The sequence below is a fragment of the Lithobates pipiens genome, unplaced genomic scaffold (assembly GCF_037356315.1).
Source record: "Lithobates pipiens isolate NorthernLeopardFrog02 unplaced genomic scaffold, aLitPip1_a1.2 Scaffold_18, whole genome shotgun sequence".
In the NCBI taxonomy this organism is placed as follows: domain Eukaryota; kingdom Metazoa; phylum Chordata; class Amphibia; order Anura; family Ranidae; genus Lithobates; species Lithobates pipiens.
Genome location: NW_027507758.1, coordinates 416,986,756 through 417,005,546, shown reverse-complemented (window position 1 = coordinate 417,005,546; position 18,791 = coordinate 416,986,756). Strand labels below are relative to the sequence as shown.

Below are 18,791 nucleotides of genomic sequence, written 5' to 3'. Positions count from 1 at the left end.
ACCAAGTTCTACACGGTAGAGGTCAGTGCATCAGCTGATGCTTGTTTTGGCCGCAAAGTTTTGTAGGCAGCCGTGTAGTTGCAATTGAGTTTTTTGCTGGTTTTTCAATAAACAACGCAGTACTGTTTTGTTAATGCAGTGTTGCATTACTTCCGCAATGTTGCGGTCTTGGGGATCACTCCTGTTTGAGGATACCCGGTTATATGGTGGTGTTTTTCCACACACTGCTGTTTTTTTGTGGGTTTAGTTTCACTAGTTCCCACTTGCCATGGTGGATGAGGTTTTTATGCTGTTTTTTCCCACCCCTCGTTTGGCACTGCTTGGGGACGTCCCATTTAGTTACAGAGAGGAGCTGTCGGTCGGTGAATATAAGAGAAAATAGGATTTTTGTACTCGCCGTAAAATCCTTTTCTCTCTAATTCACCGACCGACACAGCACCCACCCCTCCTTTTCTCTACGTTATACTGCTTGTTGACGTACTAAATCTGCTGGGAGCAGTGGGGAGGGTTGTTGGCACAGGGTCCGCCCCCCTGGGATAGGGCTAAAAGTTCTGTGTATTGTGTAACAATTTTTCCTAGTTCTCCTAATGGCAGGCTAAACAACCCATTTAGTTAGAGAGGAGCTGTGTCGGTCGGCGAATTACAGAGAAAAGGATTTTACGGTGAGTACAAAAATCCTATTTTTTTTACTTTCTGCTATAAAACATATCCAATAAAAAAAAATCTTCATCAATTTAGGCCAATATGTATTCTGCTACATTTTTTTTGGTAAAATAAAAATAAATCCCAATATGTGTATATTGATTGGCTTGAGCAAAAGCCAAACTGTCTACAAACTATGGGATAGATTTATACACTTTCATTTTTTTTATAGTAAGGGCAGTGATCAGCGATTTTTAGCTGGACTGCAACATTGTGGCGGACAAATTGAACACTTAACTGACACTTTTGAAACTTTTTGGGGACCAGTGACTAATCCAGTGATCAGTGCTAAAAAAAAAAAAAAAAAATGGCACCGTCATTGTAGTATTGACACTGGCAAGGAAGGGGTTAACATGTGCGATCAAAGGGTTAACTGTGTTCCCTGGGGGTGCTTTCTTACTGTGTGGGGGATGGTTTAACTGAAGGAAGACAGAGATCCATGTTCCTTACTAGCAGAAGGGTGATCTGCCTTTTTTACATGAGCAGACCGCCGTTCTGCCTTTCTTGTAACGATTGCTATAGCAGGAGCCAATCAGTGGGTCTTGCAGACCCACTGATTGGCTCCTGCTGTGTCCAGTCACACCAGAAGTGGGACTCTGGTGGCGTGCACCCCAGAGCCGAAGATAGGAATCACGTACAGGCACATGATTTCGAGCCAAAGGGCCGCCCTGCTGCAGTATATGTATGTGGGGCAGTCCTTAACCAGTTAAAGTTTGATGCACAACATTTAGACAAGCCTGTAGAATACTGAAAGAATATAGTCTGGTCAGATGAGACCAAAATTGAATTTTTTGGATGCCATGATACACACCACGTTTGGAGGTCAAATGGCACCGCGCATAACCCCAAAAACCCCATACCAACAGTAAAGTTTGGCGGTGGGAACATCATAGTGCAGGGCTGTTTTTTAGCATATGGTACTGGCAAACTTCATGTCATTGAAGGAGGGATGAATGGAAAAATGTACCAAGACATTCTTACTAAAAACCTCATGCCATCTACAAGGATGATGAAGCTGAAATGAGGGTGGACATTTCAGCAGGACAATGATCCCAAACGCAAAGCCAAGGAAAATCTCAATTGGTTTAAAAGAAAGAAAATAAAGCTGCTAAAATGGCCCAGCCAATCACCTGACTTGGATCCAATAGAAAATCTATGGAAAGAACTAAAGACCAGAGTTAATAGATGAGGCCCACATAACCTTTAAGATTTGAACACTGTGGAAAAATTGGGTCAAAATCACACCCGAGCAATGCATGTGACTAGTTACTCCATACAAGAGGCATCTTGAAGCTGTCATTGCCAACAAAGGATTTTGTACCAAGTATTAAATACATTTCAGTGAGCGTGTTCAATACTTTTTCCCCTTGTCATTCCATTTTTTTTTTACACATAACTTAATTGCTGAACTTATTTGTTTTGGTTTTGTATGTATGGATTGCATGGGTTGTTACCGACATGTGGTGAAAATTTTATGTCAATAGCATATAATTACCTAGAAAAATGGTGACGTGTGTTCAATACTTATTTTACCTGCTGTATATAAAAAGCCCTGGTGCTCAAACATGCACATACACGCCATTAAATGTAATGGGACATTGGTTGCAGAATCACACAGCTGCAGCCAGTGTGCAATCACCACCCTACTGCATAGTATCCATAGTGGAGAACTGCAGCATTCACCTTTTACATTGTAGTTACTTGCTTATAATTATATTTTAAGCTGCCGGCTTATGTGAAATGGCTCAGGGGGAGATTGCATTTGATAAAGAATCCTGGTGATGAAACTTCTGCTGTACAATCCGCTTTTCAGCCCAAGTTTTAATACATACGCTAGGTAAATAAAGCACACAATATCCGAGCTGTGAACTCAGCTGTTCAGTAATATAATATCTCCTTTGGAGAAGGTGGGAGTTTACAAGGAACTGACTTTATTGAAAGTCATGGTACCAGAGCGAGGGCTGCTGATATAAAACACCAACTTTATAAGATGAAACCAACTATGAGTCCATGATTATCAAGGTCACAAGTAAAAAAAAAAAAATGTAGAAACAATAGGTTTGTAGAAAGAAAGAAAATAAAAAAAAAAGATTCATTTATTGTATTGCAGCATTTGAATATATATTGGAGCAATGTGGCTTGGGCTGCATTGTAGTTAATTTAAATTAGAAATGAACTTGCACACAGCGGAGTACATGTGAGCAAGCCTTTCCCTATAAAAAAAATACATAATTTCCCTGGGACTATCTTTTACACCAGTAATTGCCACAACTAATAAAAGCTTGCATCTGCTTCACATCTGATCTCGATAGCTGGCCCCCCTATGTAGTGTGATTGCAGTGTATTTTACACCGCACATTTACAGCTCATTAAAGAAATTCTCTCCACTTCTAACAGGGATGCTGTGAGGAAGATTGACCAATCTGAATTTGAAGGTTTCGAATACATCAACCCACTCCTGATGTCCGCTGAGGAATGTGTATGATAGATGGGTCAGCTCAGCGATTCCCCTGCCCTGTGCAGTTTCTGGACCTCTATCTGCTGAAAGGAGACCTCTCCCTCCCGCAGCCAGCAAACCTTCATAGACACCTGTGCTCTCTTGTATGTGGGGGAGTTACAACTCTCTCTTTATAATGTGATATATTTAACAGCTGAACATAAATGTTTCTGTAGTTTTCTTTGTATGTTGCTCATTGTTAGTGCTCTCGCTGTCTCATGGATAGATGTACAATATGACCAGTTATACAAAATATTGTTTTTAAGGGAAAGGATCAACTGTTTTTGCTCTTGGCCTTCAAATATCAATTGAACAGCATGTGAATTTTATACCGTTTTGCCTTCTTCGTACCCTCATGGATAGCTCTGCCTTTACAGACACCCTGATTATTAATAGGTTGGACATTCATTTACATGCTCACAATGGACATTGTTGTATGATGTCTACAATAGTCTGGTCATGTCATGCTACAATCTAACCTGATGTGCCCAGTACGACTCCAGTTAATATGAAAATAGATAATGATCTTGAGTGTGTATATAGCAGATAGAAGTGCACTGACAATTAGTTTAAAAGCTCTTTCATTCAGCCGTTTAAATGTAGGCAATGGTAGTTTAGGAAAACATCTAGACTATGCTCATCACTGGGTAGTAATCAGCACCACTAAGTACAGTTTTTGAATTCCCATTATTATGAATGCTTCTTGGAACTCTACAGACCCTTGTGTACCAACATTTAGCATGTACAATCTCTTCAGGGCCATAGGAGGTGCCAACATGCAAAAAGCCTTGTGATGGTATTATAAATTATATACTCCCCATATTAGCTTACTCAACACTCTTGCCAGAATCACAAATTGGTAACCAGATTCAGATTCCATAAAGTTATTTGTGGCAACAAAAATCTATTTGTGTTTTATCGAGAAATAATATGGTCATTCTATGGCAGGTAAATGCCATGGATGGGAATTGGCTGTGCAAGTTACAGATCAATGAATCGCCTATTAAATGTTAACCAGGAATAACATGGGGGAGATGAGACATATTCAAAGACCACTGCAGCTACGTTCACTGTCATCAGTCTTTTTGCAATACCAGATGTACAAAAAGAAAACATCTACGTAAAATTAAAACCGGGTTCACAGGTGCCTGTGATATGATTGTTGCAATCTTTGTAACTCAAATAACAAATTAAGCTGGAAACATAAGATTTTAAGGGACAGTAATGATAGCCAGTTCAGCTGTGCTTCATGCACACATTCACATTCCTTACATGGCTTATTAAACGCTAAAATAAAGTCTGCACTGTAAAAGATTTGTGAGCTGCATTAATAATCCCCTTAAAACAGTGTCTATTATTTCATGCAGCTATAATGAAATCACAGAGGAAGCCCTAGAGAGTAAAGTGGTTTAATGCTGATCTACTGCATATTGGTGCCAAATTCATCAGCTATACATTTCTTTTCACAGAACATACAAAACTATTTCTAATTGTGAGACTTTGACCTTGACATAACTTTGTTACTCTCTTTTCTAAAATCCAGTTGACGTTTCTTGTAATAGAATAGCTTCTGACTGGCATGCACCTTAAATGAGAAGTCCAGCCATCAGTGAAAATGCAGTATTGGGGTTTGTTGAACAGTAACAGAGATCTTTCCTGGGGCCCCTTGCTAATACTATGCCACGTAAAAAAATTAGTTTTTCAACTGTTGGGTGGGTTTACATCACCACTAGATCCTGAATGCAACTGTGTCTCTTAATGAACTTGAAGGAAAGACTTTTACAATGAATACAAATATTTTCTATTTTTTGCCTTTGTTTTTAATAGGTAAATATGAAATATTGGCAGTAAATATTTTATGCATTTCATTTCTAGCCAGTACTTCTAACATGTTTGACACAATAAGCTTAATTGCTTTGCAGAAAAATGTGTTTACCGATCTCAATAGCTTATAATTTAGTTTAAACACTGCTGAATAGTTAGAGCAGTGATTCAACTTTCTGCCCTTCCCATCCATTATCTCGAAGAGAGAGCGCCTGCTGTGCTCTCTTTAGGTAAATCCATAGTATTTTGTGAGTCTTTGCATACACCCTGTACTAATGGTTATATGCAAAACAAAGATGATAGATTACTTGAAAAAAGATATTCTGTAAAAAGTTGGAAAACATTTGTTTTAAAATGTATAACCTAAAAAAACAGAGACCCCAAATCCTTCTAGTTTCCCTTTTATTGACCACAGTGCAATTAGGCAGAGGATTGTTCTTGTTTCTTTATAATGAGATTATATAGTGATTATAAGACAACACAAAAATATATATTAGGTCAAGATAAAATGAGGCCTGGACCAAAACAAATCTCTATACAGACCATGTTGAGGTAAATAAAATGTGATCAGTGTTTTTTTTTTTTTTTTCTCATCAAATCCTACCCAACATACCCTACAATTTTTCTGTGTTGTCTGGAATTCTTCAATTTAGTTTTATGGGCTTCATTCTTGTTCTTTTTCTCCATTATATAGTTCCTGAGGTTGTTTTTTATCGATACAGGCTGTAGCTTCGCTCTTGTTTAGGATGGCAGATATTGCCTGCATTGTATGTATAATGGAAAATTCAGACATTGTCTGTTTTTTTTTTTTTCCTTACTTTGCTCATCTTATTGGCTTTCTAGTCTCTGACTGCATGGGGGAAGGAAATTTTTCCCATCAAACATGGAATTTTCTCCATTTTAATCTGTCAGATTTCCAGCAGAAGTGTTAATGAGTTTCCCTAAATAGTGCCACAGTTCCTAGACACGTTTAACACGCTGACTACATTATTACAGCATTAATAAACATACCTGGTACATGACACATTTTCTCCATTTATCCTGCATTTTGCCTAGCCATAGCTTTGCACCTTAGTGTCAGCGTGGGTCGCAGTTCAAATACGTATTATTAGATGAGAAAATTGTGATTATTTAACAGTGTGTCCTTGAAATTGGCTAGTAAGCCACTGCATAATGTGTTTTATTCATAGACTAGTAGTTGATGCTTTTAGTTTTCAAGTTCTTATTGGTCTATGACACATGTTTTTCTCTAACTGTATGTAGTTTTGCACTGGATGCTTACACGTTTTCCATGGTCATAGTAAACAATGGAATACACTTTACAAATTTGGTAACGGTATTAGAGGTACAGTTGTTGCTCTGAGTACAATTATAATGCTGTAGTTCAGTCATATAATTTGTCAGCTTTATCTGATGGGGGGGATCAGCAGCAGATGGCACTGGGTTTTGTTTTATCACAGGTGCTGAGTCTGCTATTTCTTCCAAACAAAATAAATAAGCACCTAGCAATCCAAATAGAAAATAGTCTGCAAGGGTAGAGCTGAATTGGCAGAAATCAGAGTAGACCAAAGACTCTGCTGGCCAAACGTAACAAAAGGGAATGTAATGAGATTTAAAAGCCAACTCCATCTTTCAGATCATATTTCATGTTACACTCATATTTAGGACAGAGAGTTGAGAATAGAAAAACTACAAGTCCCATCTTCTGCGACAGAAGAGACTTTAATTCTCAATGGAGCACAAGCGCAGTGATGTCAGTGCACTTGTAGTGCATTGATACTGCTCCAGCTCCATAACTGATAGGTACAGACCCAAGCTGAAGGAAAGGTCTGCAGGAGCCAGAGGATTGCACTCGCAAACCCTGATGGTTTTTTGCAACATGGATGTTTTTTTTTTCTGTAACAGATGGAAACTTTAAAGCAGAGCTCCTATCAAAAATAGCCAATTAAAAGATAAAATAAAGAGCATCTTTTGCTTCATTACACACCTTCAATCCAAACATTTTTACCATTAGATGTCCTCAGTCTTTCATGTCGAATGAAAGCCTGCATTTCTGCACTTCCTTCTTCTGAGCCTAGACTGTGCTTGATCCACGCTCAGCTTGGGACTGGAAAAGAAAAGGAGCATCACATTGATGAACTAATCTCTGTGTCACTCTGCTTTATTTCTTACCGGCATCCTCCTTATTAGTACGCGATCCTTGTGTCTTTTCCACTCTGACCTTTGCTGTGTACAGGCTTCAGAGGCATATACCAAGTCAAATCTAGGTATTTACACTGCATATATATATATATATATATATATATATATATATATATATATATATATATACTATATATATATATATATATATATATAACCGTGAATACAGACCTGTATTTGTGTATTTTATATCTGGTTGGAGTTCAGCTTTAATCGTTGGCAATCTGTGTGAGAAGGCTTTGACAGCAAACATGTCAGCCAGCTCATGGATGACACATTTATTCTGGTTCAGTCTATAGGGTGTCTCATTGCCCCAGAACTAATAATGCAACACATGAATCGGAATGCCTGGTTACAACAGAACCTTCTCACAGCAGTTCATTGCTTCATGACAGAATCCCTTCAAATATCTGTCCATTTACGTGAATTGGAGAAGTCTTAAATGGAGGTGTTGCCCATAGCAGTCAGACTCCATGTTTGATTTTCACACTGGTTTAAGAAAAGAAAGCTAAAACCTGTAGCGGTACTATGGGCAACACTTCCGTGTTTTAATAGACCTTGTCTATCTTTTATAAATGTATGTAAAACTGTATAATTACAAGCCATTTAATGACATACACCTCAGTGATGCACATACTTGTTCAATCTGATGTTATTTAGAAATACATGTCTGGTGTTCTTAATACCTTAAACCATTAATGAATGTTATGGCAGGTAACCTGGAAGCAAAAGGGTCTGTATCAGACTTTTCTAAAGCCTTTACGAAATTCTATCTACAGGCTTTCTGCAGGAACATCACTGTTTATAGTGTTGATGGGTTTGCAATGTACTAAACATGCATCGGCATTCATTCAGTGCACCTCTGAGCCTTTAAAGTTTTTTACTTTTCAGAAACTACCAAATCATGCCTCTTAATGGACTGATGTTACTAAGGTTATTATTATTATTTTCAGGCTTTCAATTTTTGTTCTTCATAATTTAAGTGTCTTTTAACAGAATCTTTTAAGTTGCCTGGTCTAATTTATGTAAGATCACAAGTTTGTATGATTTTGTTTTTATACTTGTTTACTGCACAAAACCTCAGTTTTGTACTGTTATTGCATTATGTATTTTTCTTACTCCAGCTTTTTTTTTAAACATTTTATCATTTTATTGTGTGGTTATTATTCCTCTATTTAGATTGGGGCAGATTATGTGCCATCCTGTTTATAAACCTTTGATCCATGGAGTTTCACTCTTTATTTTGCCTTAATTAGCTCAGTAAAAACAAACAAAACAACAAAAAAACACTTCTAGCATTATGACTCAGTAGAGTAAGTTGCTTAAAGGGAATTTAGTAAATTAGAGACTTACCCAGCAAGACCACAGCATTATTTAGGTGATGCTCACTAAACACGTCTGCACACCATAGCTGTCACAGTGAACAGATGTGAAGTGAAATACGCCTACCTAGATAATGTCTTAGGCTGGGCTGACACCTTTGCGAATTGGTATGAGGATTTCCCCACATCCAATTTGCATTGCAGGAAATTGCGACTGGCTCTCTATGGAGCCGGTTCACACATCTCCGCAGCCTCTCTTGTGCAAATTGCAAAGGAGCCCCGTGTGTCTCTTGGTCCGTGTCAGGTCCAAATTTCAGCCCAAAATTCGGGCTGAAATGGTGAATGGAGACGTACCGGACTGCGTGTTCCAGTGTGAACCCAGCCTTAGACATTTTGATTAACTCTGCTATTCTACATTTGCAAAATAGGACTTGCATTTAAAATTGCATTAAAGTGCTACATTGAGCTCCATTTCGCTTCAAATTTATGAAAAAGTTAAACCAAAATCAAGTTGGCAAAAAAAAAGTTACCAGCCTAGTATAACCCCTCTAACTTTCAGCATGCTTTGATTTTTTGCTAGTGGCCTAGAAGGATGGATGTCTTTTCGCTACTAAAAAAAAAAGTTTTTAACTATTTTACTAGCTATTTTTTCTTTTGTCAAAATTTTTCTCAGTCAATACCTCATCTACACATTTAGCTGGTTGCTTTAGACTGCTGTTCAAATTAGCGTATCTTAAATGCTTTGGAGAACATACCCAGTCCCTGCTGGACAAGATGAGAGCAGAGCCTTACTAAAATGTGACCTTCGGGCAATGCATTGTTACGCTTTCTAGACCTCTGTGTATTCATTCAGAAGTCCTGTACGCCTACTGGAAAATGACTGATGAAATGTTTTCCTCTCCTAAATGTTTTGCAGTCCAATACCAATTTGAGGAGACCTTTATTAAGAAGAGGGATGTTCCACAGTTGTTCCAGCAGTGTCCTGTCTTAATAAAGAACTGACAATGCCTGTAGAGGATGCGTCAGTGCTTAAAGATCTTATAGATAAACCTTGTATTCTCTGGCAGGCCCTGCTTTGCAACCTGCCATGGCCATGATGTTAATAAAGCATAAAGGGAATAGACTAAACTAATGAGAAGGGATCCAACTCCACTCCACACTGATCTTCAGTTTGTGGAGCTCGTAGCGCTCATGGCGGCAGTCCTGCACTAGTGTGTTGATGGTTTAGTGGATGTCTTCCTCTTATTTCCTGCATGAGTGTTATATCTGTTAACACATGATAGAAGCACTTACTGCACATGCCCTCCACAGGATGTTTCTTTAGACACCTTCATTAAGAATTTCTGTGGGGTATCTGGACAACTTCCTGTTAATGGAATAGTCACTGACCATTAAAATTCATAAAAAAGTTTGATCCTGAACGTTCAGAAGTTTTCAGTGGATTCTTTTCCCAGAGCTCTATCCCAAGGGATGTTTTTCCATACTGCTTCATGGTCCCTGGCTTCAGTAGCATGGCTGCTGTAGCCCATGTCTTAAAGCAGTAGTAAACTTTACTTTGTGACTTTTACCTATAGGTAAGCATATAATAAAGCTTACCTGTAGGTAAAATGAATACAGTATCACCTAAGCTTGCAGTGTTGAGATATTTGCTTGTTTTGCAGCTGGTGACATCACTGGTGCATGTGCACTGTACTCTGAATTGAGGGCACAGTGAATGTGCCCTCGGTCCAGAGCTCTGCGCCACGACTGTAACTCCTGTGTGCATGCACTAGGGTGATGTCATAGTGACTCAGTCATTAGAACAGCCGAAGATGTAAGCCCTGTCAGCGGTGACAGCATGCCACTGGAGGGCTTTGTTTTTTAGGTAAGTCTGTCATAATGTGCTAGTGAGAGGGCTTATACCAGGCTGGTCACTGTCCCTGGGTCCCCAGTGAGTACAAAAATACTTTTTTTTTTTTTTAATTTTTATTTCACATGGGGCAGTATAGCTGCCTGCTTTTAAGGGTAACCATAAATGGTCAGATCTCTCCCAGAGTGACTGGCAATGATCTATCTGCCCATCCACACTTTATGCGCATACCCCCAGGGCCTGCTGTGATCTACTCTACTGTATGATAATACAGAGAATATGGAATGAATAGCAGTCATTTGCACAGGGGTTTACCAGTATGATGGAGAACTATTCAGTTAAATAGAAGCTGCTTCTGGTCCTTGGAAGCATTCATCATGCTGTTTAAAAATCTGTTGCATAACCAAATCTCAAGCAGCTTTCAGTTTGTCTGGCTTCGCTTTCTACAGTCTAAAATGGCTGGCAATGATATAGGTAACACAGAAAATGGTAATACGACATTAAACATTATTTTAATGTGTCGGGATAGTGTTACTTGTATATTACATCTATGAATGTTATTAATAGCTTCTTGATAAAAGTAATGTTCTTTTTTGTTTTGTGGACCTTTAAGTATCACAGTGGAGGTGTCACATTTTGTGCTAAAATACTTTTAACAGCAGACTAGCACTCAGTACTAGCAGGCCATCTGTGTGTAACAATAACATCATGCTCCTTCTAATCACTCCTGTTACCTTACAGCATCAGCCTGTAACGGTGGTTCCCAGCTTGAAAGCAATGTAAATTGTTGAATTACAAAAAAAAATAAAAAATTTAACTGAAAAGACAGGACTCCTGGGTATAACACTACAATAGTGCTTGCTTGTATATAGCTTTATATATTTTTTATCATATCCTGTTACTGTGTTGCAGTATTTTGTCATATGCTGTTTCATACATTGTGTACTGTAGCAAAGTCTGCCCATAGAGACAGAAACACAATATGTGACATGACATGTAACTGCAATTTGGTTTTATTTTAATAAAATGTTTATATAAACTCTGAAGTGTGTCTATCAGTACATTGAAAAAAAACTGTTATGTAATCTAAGCATGGTGTCCTTCAGTATTGAATGCTGCAATTTATCTACTCTCTAATACATATTTTCAAATTTGTGTGTTGCTGTAACACAATTTGAAATGTATGCATTTAAACAATCCATGTTAACACAGTGTGATGTTGCAGCCCTTTCCTTTAGGATGGCACTTCAGTGCACATATAGAAGGTGCCACTTCGTCATAGCATACATACCAGGACAAACATAGCGGTGTTCTGCATTACTGAAAATACTACAGGTGCAGTTTTTCATGCACTACCAACCTATTCAAAATTAATGAGTTGCCCTAACACGCACCTCAGTGCATAAATCAAGTGTCATAGGGCCAGTAATATGCTCGTAGCATCTGGTTATAATGAAAAAGTGAAAGGTTCTGTGTGTTTGTGTGTATATAAAAAATATATATAAATTATATTTAAATATATATATATAATTTATTTTTTCAGATTTGGCCCACTACTGTATAAAACACAGCAGTTTTACAAAGATATTACATTTTATTTATAGGCACCTTTCAGAACACCCAAGGTCATCTTACAAAGATGAGTACAGAGTGAGCATCTGATGTATTGTGGGTTGTTGTTTTTTTGTGTTTTTTTGTGTTTTTTGCTGTCCATGAACCGTATTATTGTATACTTCAAGCAGGCAAACATCTTGGGTCAAGCCAGAGTAAAACCCACAACTGACCTTTCAATATTGAATAGACAACAGGTTGTCTCCTACCATGTAGCTATCACTTTCAATAACTCTGGTAGAGCGATCATCCTAATTTCACTTACTTGTGTCCATTACAGCTTGGTATCATGTTGTCTGGTGGACATTGATGTTTTAATAAGACTTCACTGATTTAAACGAATCATCTATGGAATTACCTGTATGTTTGTTTGTTTTTTTGTTTGTTTTTTTTATGGGCTGCAGGGTTCTTTTTATAAAGTACACTGCATCAGTGCCTGTGAGCAATACAGTTGTGTGTTATGATTATATAGGTTAAGGAGCGCTGAAAGTTTAAACCAGGGCTGTGGATGCTCTTTATGTGACAACAATGGATGTCTAAGCTGACAAACTCAAGTGCTTTTATGTGGAAGGAAGGGGAGTGAATAATAGGCTCCATACTTAAAATACCTGGTATGTCTGCAAGTGCATGGACTGAGGGCACAAAAGGAAGGTAAGTGCATTTAAGTGGTCAGTGTTAAAGTGAACCTGTTGCTTTGCCTTCATGAGCAAAGCATAGGTTCATGTTAAGAATCCGCAATGCTGATTTTGACCACTAGAGGGAGAATGTTATAATAAACTGCACACTACTAGTGAATGTGTCTCTTCTTTTGTCTTTGTACATTCCCTGTGACAAAAGTATACTATTAACCTTTTAATGTATAGCCATTTTTTATTTATTTTTTAATAAAGTTGGGAAGGGCTAGAATTCTGTCAGGTTTTAATTGCTGTCCCTGTCCCCATTGGATTTATCTTCTATACTTGTCCAGGTGACCATTGTCCCCAAAGACTAAAGGATGTGAAATTTAGGCATTTAGAGTTGTCACCAGAACAGAAGAGGCAAGAATAAATCTTCCAATATGGTTTCCTGTTCTGGTGACAACTAAGAATGGAATTCCCTTTGTAGACACTTCCTCTCACTTCAGTTTACATCTCTAGGAGAGGAAGTTGAAGGGAAATTTGCCCTAACCAGACATGGCGAGCAAAAATTTGCATTTTTTTTATTTTTATATATATATATATACCTGGCTTATTTAAAACAAAAGAACGATAGCCAGATGCAATGAAAAGGAGTGTGGAGAATAGGGAGCTCTGTATAACAAGGAGACTAACAAACAGTACATGACGGACTCTTGAAATGTGATTAAATGTACCAGAGCAGCATTTGAGAAGAGGGAAGCATGCTCTTCGACGAACGTTTTTCTCAGATTTTTAGTCCGTCGAATAGATCATGTTTCAAATCTATTTCTAGCTCTGTCGTTTTTTATTTTATTTTTATTTTTTTTATAAAAAGTGGTCAGACTAGCGCACACACAATCGGATTGTCCAACGGACTGATCCCGTCGGATCTAGTCTGCCAGAAAGTCTGGTCGTGTGTACGCGGCATTAATGACATCGGAGCGGGCGGGTCATGTTTTGGAGGTTTGAAGGAGGAGCGACTGGGCATGCTCCAGCTGGTTGGCTGGAACTTCAACCTGCAGCTGTCTTTACTCCCAGGAGGCATCCCGCTGGATGTTATGGATTCGTTATTATATATTATTATATTACTTCCATCTTGTAAGTGTTTTTAACTCTTCCTTGTTATTGAAGGGTTTTATTACTGCACTTACAAGCACTGCAATTCTTCTCTGCTTTGTAGGTACAATGAAAAGGCATCCTATAGCACATTAGAACAGATGAAAAATGCTTACATGACAAACACTAAAAATGTATTTATGGCAAGAGAGAAAGTACAGACCGGTCATAAAATAGTAAGCTAAATCCTGCCTCTAACACAGTAAAGAAAAAAAAATCAAGCAAAATTAAAGTAAAAAAAAAAAATCTTGTGACTGTTGCTAGCACCTTACATGTTCCCACATATGTAAATAAATTAAAACACAGCACTATTTTGCTTTATTTAGGTCATATGTAATGCCTTGACAGTGCAGAATACATAGACTAAAATCATGAGCTGACTTTGAATGGAAATGAGAAGAAATTGACACAAAATTGTTACTATTAGCTGCCCCGTTTTCAAAGCAACACTATACACATTATTAGGACTGACAGCTTAGCGTCAAAGTTGCTATTTTTTATTTTACAAGATCCATTTTTTACTTTCAATGTTAAATAGCATTGCAGGTGGCAAAATGGGATTTTATTGTAGATTAATGCAGCACTAAACTGAGAATAAGTAGATTTTAAGGAGTCTGGAAAAGTGTGTCAATAATACTATTTGTACAGATTTGCAATAAAAAATGGTAAATAATATTGTGCAGGTTTGCATAAGTATTTGATGCTCACATAATAAATGCAATTGTCATCCAATTCATTTGTCCTGGGGTTAATAGGGACATTTCTTTTTGTTATTCCAGCCCTCCAAATGACTCTGCAACAGATCACACTGAGGTAGTTTTCAGGCGTTTTAGCACCAGAAATAGCACCTGTAAAGTGCCTGAAAACTGCCTCCCATTCTTTGTAATGAGTGCTTTCACACTCGAGGGGGTGCGCTTGCAGGATGTTATGAAAAGTCTTGCAAGCAGCATCTTTGAGGTGGATTGGGAGCGCTATAAATAGCACTCCCAAAACACCCCTGCCCATTGAAATGAATGCATTTCCAAAGCACCACAAAATGTTTTATTTTTTTAAGGTTCGGTTGCCACATGACCTAAAAAAAAAACAGCCCGCTAGCACCCGAAAAGCGCAGCTGAAGCACCGCAAAAATGGCTGGTGCTTTAGCGGCGCTGCAGTGTGAAAAGGGTCTTAAGCTTTGAGGATAAAATGTAGAAGCTGTTTGGTTACTATGCAGAGCTGCACCTACTCGCTTTAGTAAGTCTCCCTCTATGTGTCCAACTCTGCTATGAAATTAAAGTCTCTAAAGGCTCATTGTTTTTAACTTAATGTGTTCTCTACATTAAGGTAAAAAAATAAATAAAACAACTATCCCCCCCCTTCCCCCTCCACCTGAGTTCTTTATTGATCCAGTTCTGTGCCCATCTGCTGGTCTTGTCTCTCCCTTTTCCTCTTTTCACAGGCTTCACGAAGAATAGCGAGATCCATTGGCTCCTAGTCCTTTCAGTCAAATTCTGTGAGGAGGGGGGCAGGCGGTGGGGCCAACCTGTGCTGTGTGCGTCTCTGGATGTGCAGAGCTCGACTTGGGGGCACCTGCACGAGTGTCCCCATAGCACAGGGCTTTCTATAGGGGCACTCGAAGAGGACGAGCAAAAACCAACAGCAGAAGAAGAGGTAAGGGGTTGCTCTGTGCAGTATCCTTTGACAGAACCAGATAAGTATTAACCTTTTTTTTATTCTATGAAGAAGAAAAAAAATCAAGCCTTGAGTATCACTTTAAAACCCTATTTGTCCTGGAAAAAAAAAACTTTGGGTAGACAACAAAAATGAGAAGAGATAAGGTATGGAACTGAGACATCTCTAGCAAAACACAACAAACTGGCTCAGGTGAGTACTATCTATTCTATAGTAATACATACAGTATATTATCCACACACAGAAAGCAATATTTTTTATGATGGTCCTTTAGTTATACAGTTTTCAAAAGCAATTTCTAAATCTACCATTAGCTGGATGATTTCTAACTAATATTTTTTTTTTGGCATGCACGTGGGCAATGCCTATATGAATTAAAGCCGCCATACTTGGCTCAGATTTTTTTTTTATTATTATTATTTGGCCAAGCGGGTTTTGCCTCAACCATTTTATAAGTTTAGTGATGATGAAATAAACAGTACACTGACAAATGCTGCATGTGTGACATTGTGGCCACTGGTTCAAATGTGACATAGAAGATAAAAGAGAGATCCTAACATGTCCAGGAAATGGATGTGATCTGTCCCTTCCAATCTATAATCTAGTTTGACTTTAATTTCTTCACTTGCAAGAGGAGAAAACCAAGCAATAAAGCAGGTCAATGTCAATCCTGTTTGATGACAGCAGAGACGAGGAGATAAAATATGATGTTCATAGACTTGGTGTACCCTGAATTGGAACACAAAGCCTTTGTTTCCAGTGCTCAGACATGTTGCCGTCGCAGTGTACACTGATGACCATTAGATTTGACAGAGGAGCACACATTAGCAGTGGGGTCTGCCTTGGTAATTGGTATCACAGTGACAATGAATGCCTTTATGACAGCATGGGGCTCAGTGCTTAGGAGTAAAACATTATGAATAGGGCTTATTTGGAGACTTTAGGAGTATTTATTTCCTATTATTGGCGGTGTTACTGATAAAGTCTGCATTTCACATAAAAATGATGGGCATTGTTTGATGCTTATTATCACAAAATATAATTGGAAAGCATGTAAATCACTTGGCAATTTCTACTGGATGACTTAATTGTCGTACACTATCTTTTGTGGATGAACTTTTTAATCTCCAAATTTGTACAAATAAAAGTTATAGATATTTGATCCAAAACCAGAAAAATTATAAATATACACACACATGTAAATATACTGTGTGTGTGTGCATATATATATATTAGCATTTTGCTAAAAGCAGATTTAAATCCAGTCAAAATGTTTCATATAATTCCTAATGTAATTTTATAAGAAGAAGCTTCCTTCTGGGATGACGGCCATGCAGACCAATTTGATGCAATGTGCGGAATATTGTCTGAGTACTGACAGACTGACCCCCTCCCCCCCACCCCTTCAACCTCTGCAGCAATGTTAGCAGCACTTATACGTCTATTTCCCAAATACATTCTCTGGATATGATGCTGAGCACATGCACTCAACTTCTTTGGTCGACCATGGAGAGGCCTATTCTGAGTGGAACCTGTCCTGTTAAACCGCTGTATGGTCTTAGCAACATGCCGCAGCTCAGTTTCAGGGTCTTGGCAATCTTCTTATAGCCTAGGCTATCTTTATGTAGAGCAACAATTCTTTTTTTTTATTTTTATTTTTTTTAGATCCTCAAACAGTTGTTTGCCATGAGGTGCCATGTTGAACTTCCAGTGACCAGTATGAGAGAGTGAGAGCATTAACCCCAAATTTAACACTTCTGCTCCCCATTCACACCTGAGACCTTGTAACACTAATGCAGGTACGCCAAGCAGGTATGCCATTCAGCTGCAGCATGGGTTTATTTATTCTAACAGCAACAGCGTTTGCTCCCACTATGCGTAAAGCCGTGACTCCAGCACTGTAGGAAGTGATTTCACCACCACGGTTAAAAAAAAAAAAAAAAAGCGCATATATGCTGAAGCAGGGGTCAGAGGAGTGATTTGCTCCTAACATTAGGGGCAGATTGCCCCCATGCTTCGGCATATATTTTTTAGGCACAGATTGCGTTAAAAAATCAAGTTTTTATTGAGTTCGTGTTTTATCATTACCATTGTTTGCTTTTCCTGAAAATTTACCCTAGTTTGTAGATGCTATAACTTTTGTGCAAACCAATAAATATACACTTATTGACACTTTTTGGCTGAATACATTTTGGCATAAATGTATAAATAAAATTGAGTTTATTGAAATTTTTTTTATAACAAAAAGTAGAAAATAGCATTATTTTTCCAAATTTTGGGGATTTTTCCGTTTATATCACAAAAAAAAAAAAAATCGAAGAGGCAATAAAATACCATCAAAAGAGCTCCATTTGTGGGAAAAAAAGGACGCAAATTTAGTTTGGGTACAGCATTGCATGACCGCACAATTACCAGTTAAAGCAGCGCAGTACCAAATTGTAAAATGTGCTCTGGTCATTGAGCAGCCAAATCTTCCGAGGCTGAAGTGGTTAAGACACCCTAAACCAAACGATTTGGATTTGGTTGTATGATTCCCTGTGCCAATCACCCCCTCCTCTATGGCCAGGCTGTCAGGAGCAAACTCTCTCTGATCCTCAGTCTAGACTACAGGGGACATTGTCGCAAGTGACCGCTTCCAACAGCAGTCTGAATGCTAATACATGCTACATAATTGCCTAGTAACACTACCTCCCTGTGCTGACACCTGCATCCTAGCAACACACAGACCTTGTGAAAACAATGCTCTGTCTCCTACTAGAGGTAAGGAGACCTTGCTGGGAATTTCAATCCACTTGACTGGTCTATTAATCATTAACAAATACCAAGCATAAATGTTACCACAATGCTGGGGATGCCCCTAACTCCACCCATACACAAGGCTAAGCTAAATCAGGGAAACTGTAGTCCCAAAGCTATGGTAGAAGCAGCAAATATGAAGAGGTCCTCTACCTTGCATGTGCCAGCTGAGGCTTGGAGAATGCAAGGAGATTACATGACTAAGAAATGTTAGTGACTTTAGACTTTAGAAAAAAATCTTGAGAAAAAAAAAAAAGATTGAGCTTTGCTCAGTAGGCAGAAGGTCGGCTATAATGACCATATGATGCTTTGCTAGTTTTCTGAGTTAAAATGCAAGTCTAGTCTGACAGAATGTAAATGAAAAATAAACTTATTTTAAATCTTTAGTATAAGCCCATTAATGTTGTAATTTTAACTTCACTTTCCTGTTTCTTCTTATGGCTAAAGTTGCCTAAAGACACCAGATGGTGGCCGCCAGTGCTAGCATGATCCAGAGGGCATACAATCATTATTCATTTCTGTACATACATACTTTTCATATCAGG

At 38.3% G+C, this 18,791-nt stretch overlaps 1 protein-coding gene across 1 annotated transcript in view; it reads left to right on the top strand.

Moving 5' to 3' along the window:
* The window catches only part of PRKCI (protein kinase C iota), a 163,021-nt gene extending 151,579 nt beyond the window's left edge, over positions 1–11,442 (top strand). The window contains exon 18 of the mRNA XM_077488002.1: positions 3,100–11,442. Within this exon, the coding sequence (XP_077344128.1) occupies positions 3,100–3,187 (88 nt within the window). The 3' untranslated portion in view covers positions 3,188–11,442. The remainder of the gene's footprint in view (positions 1–3,099) is intronic.
* Positions 11,443–18,791: the final 7,349 nt, after the last annotated feature.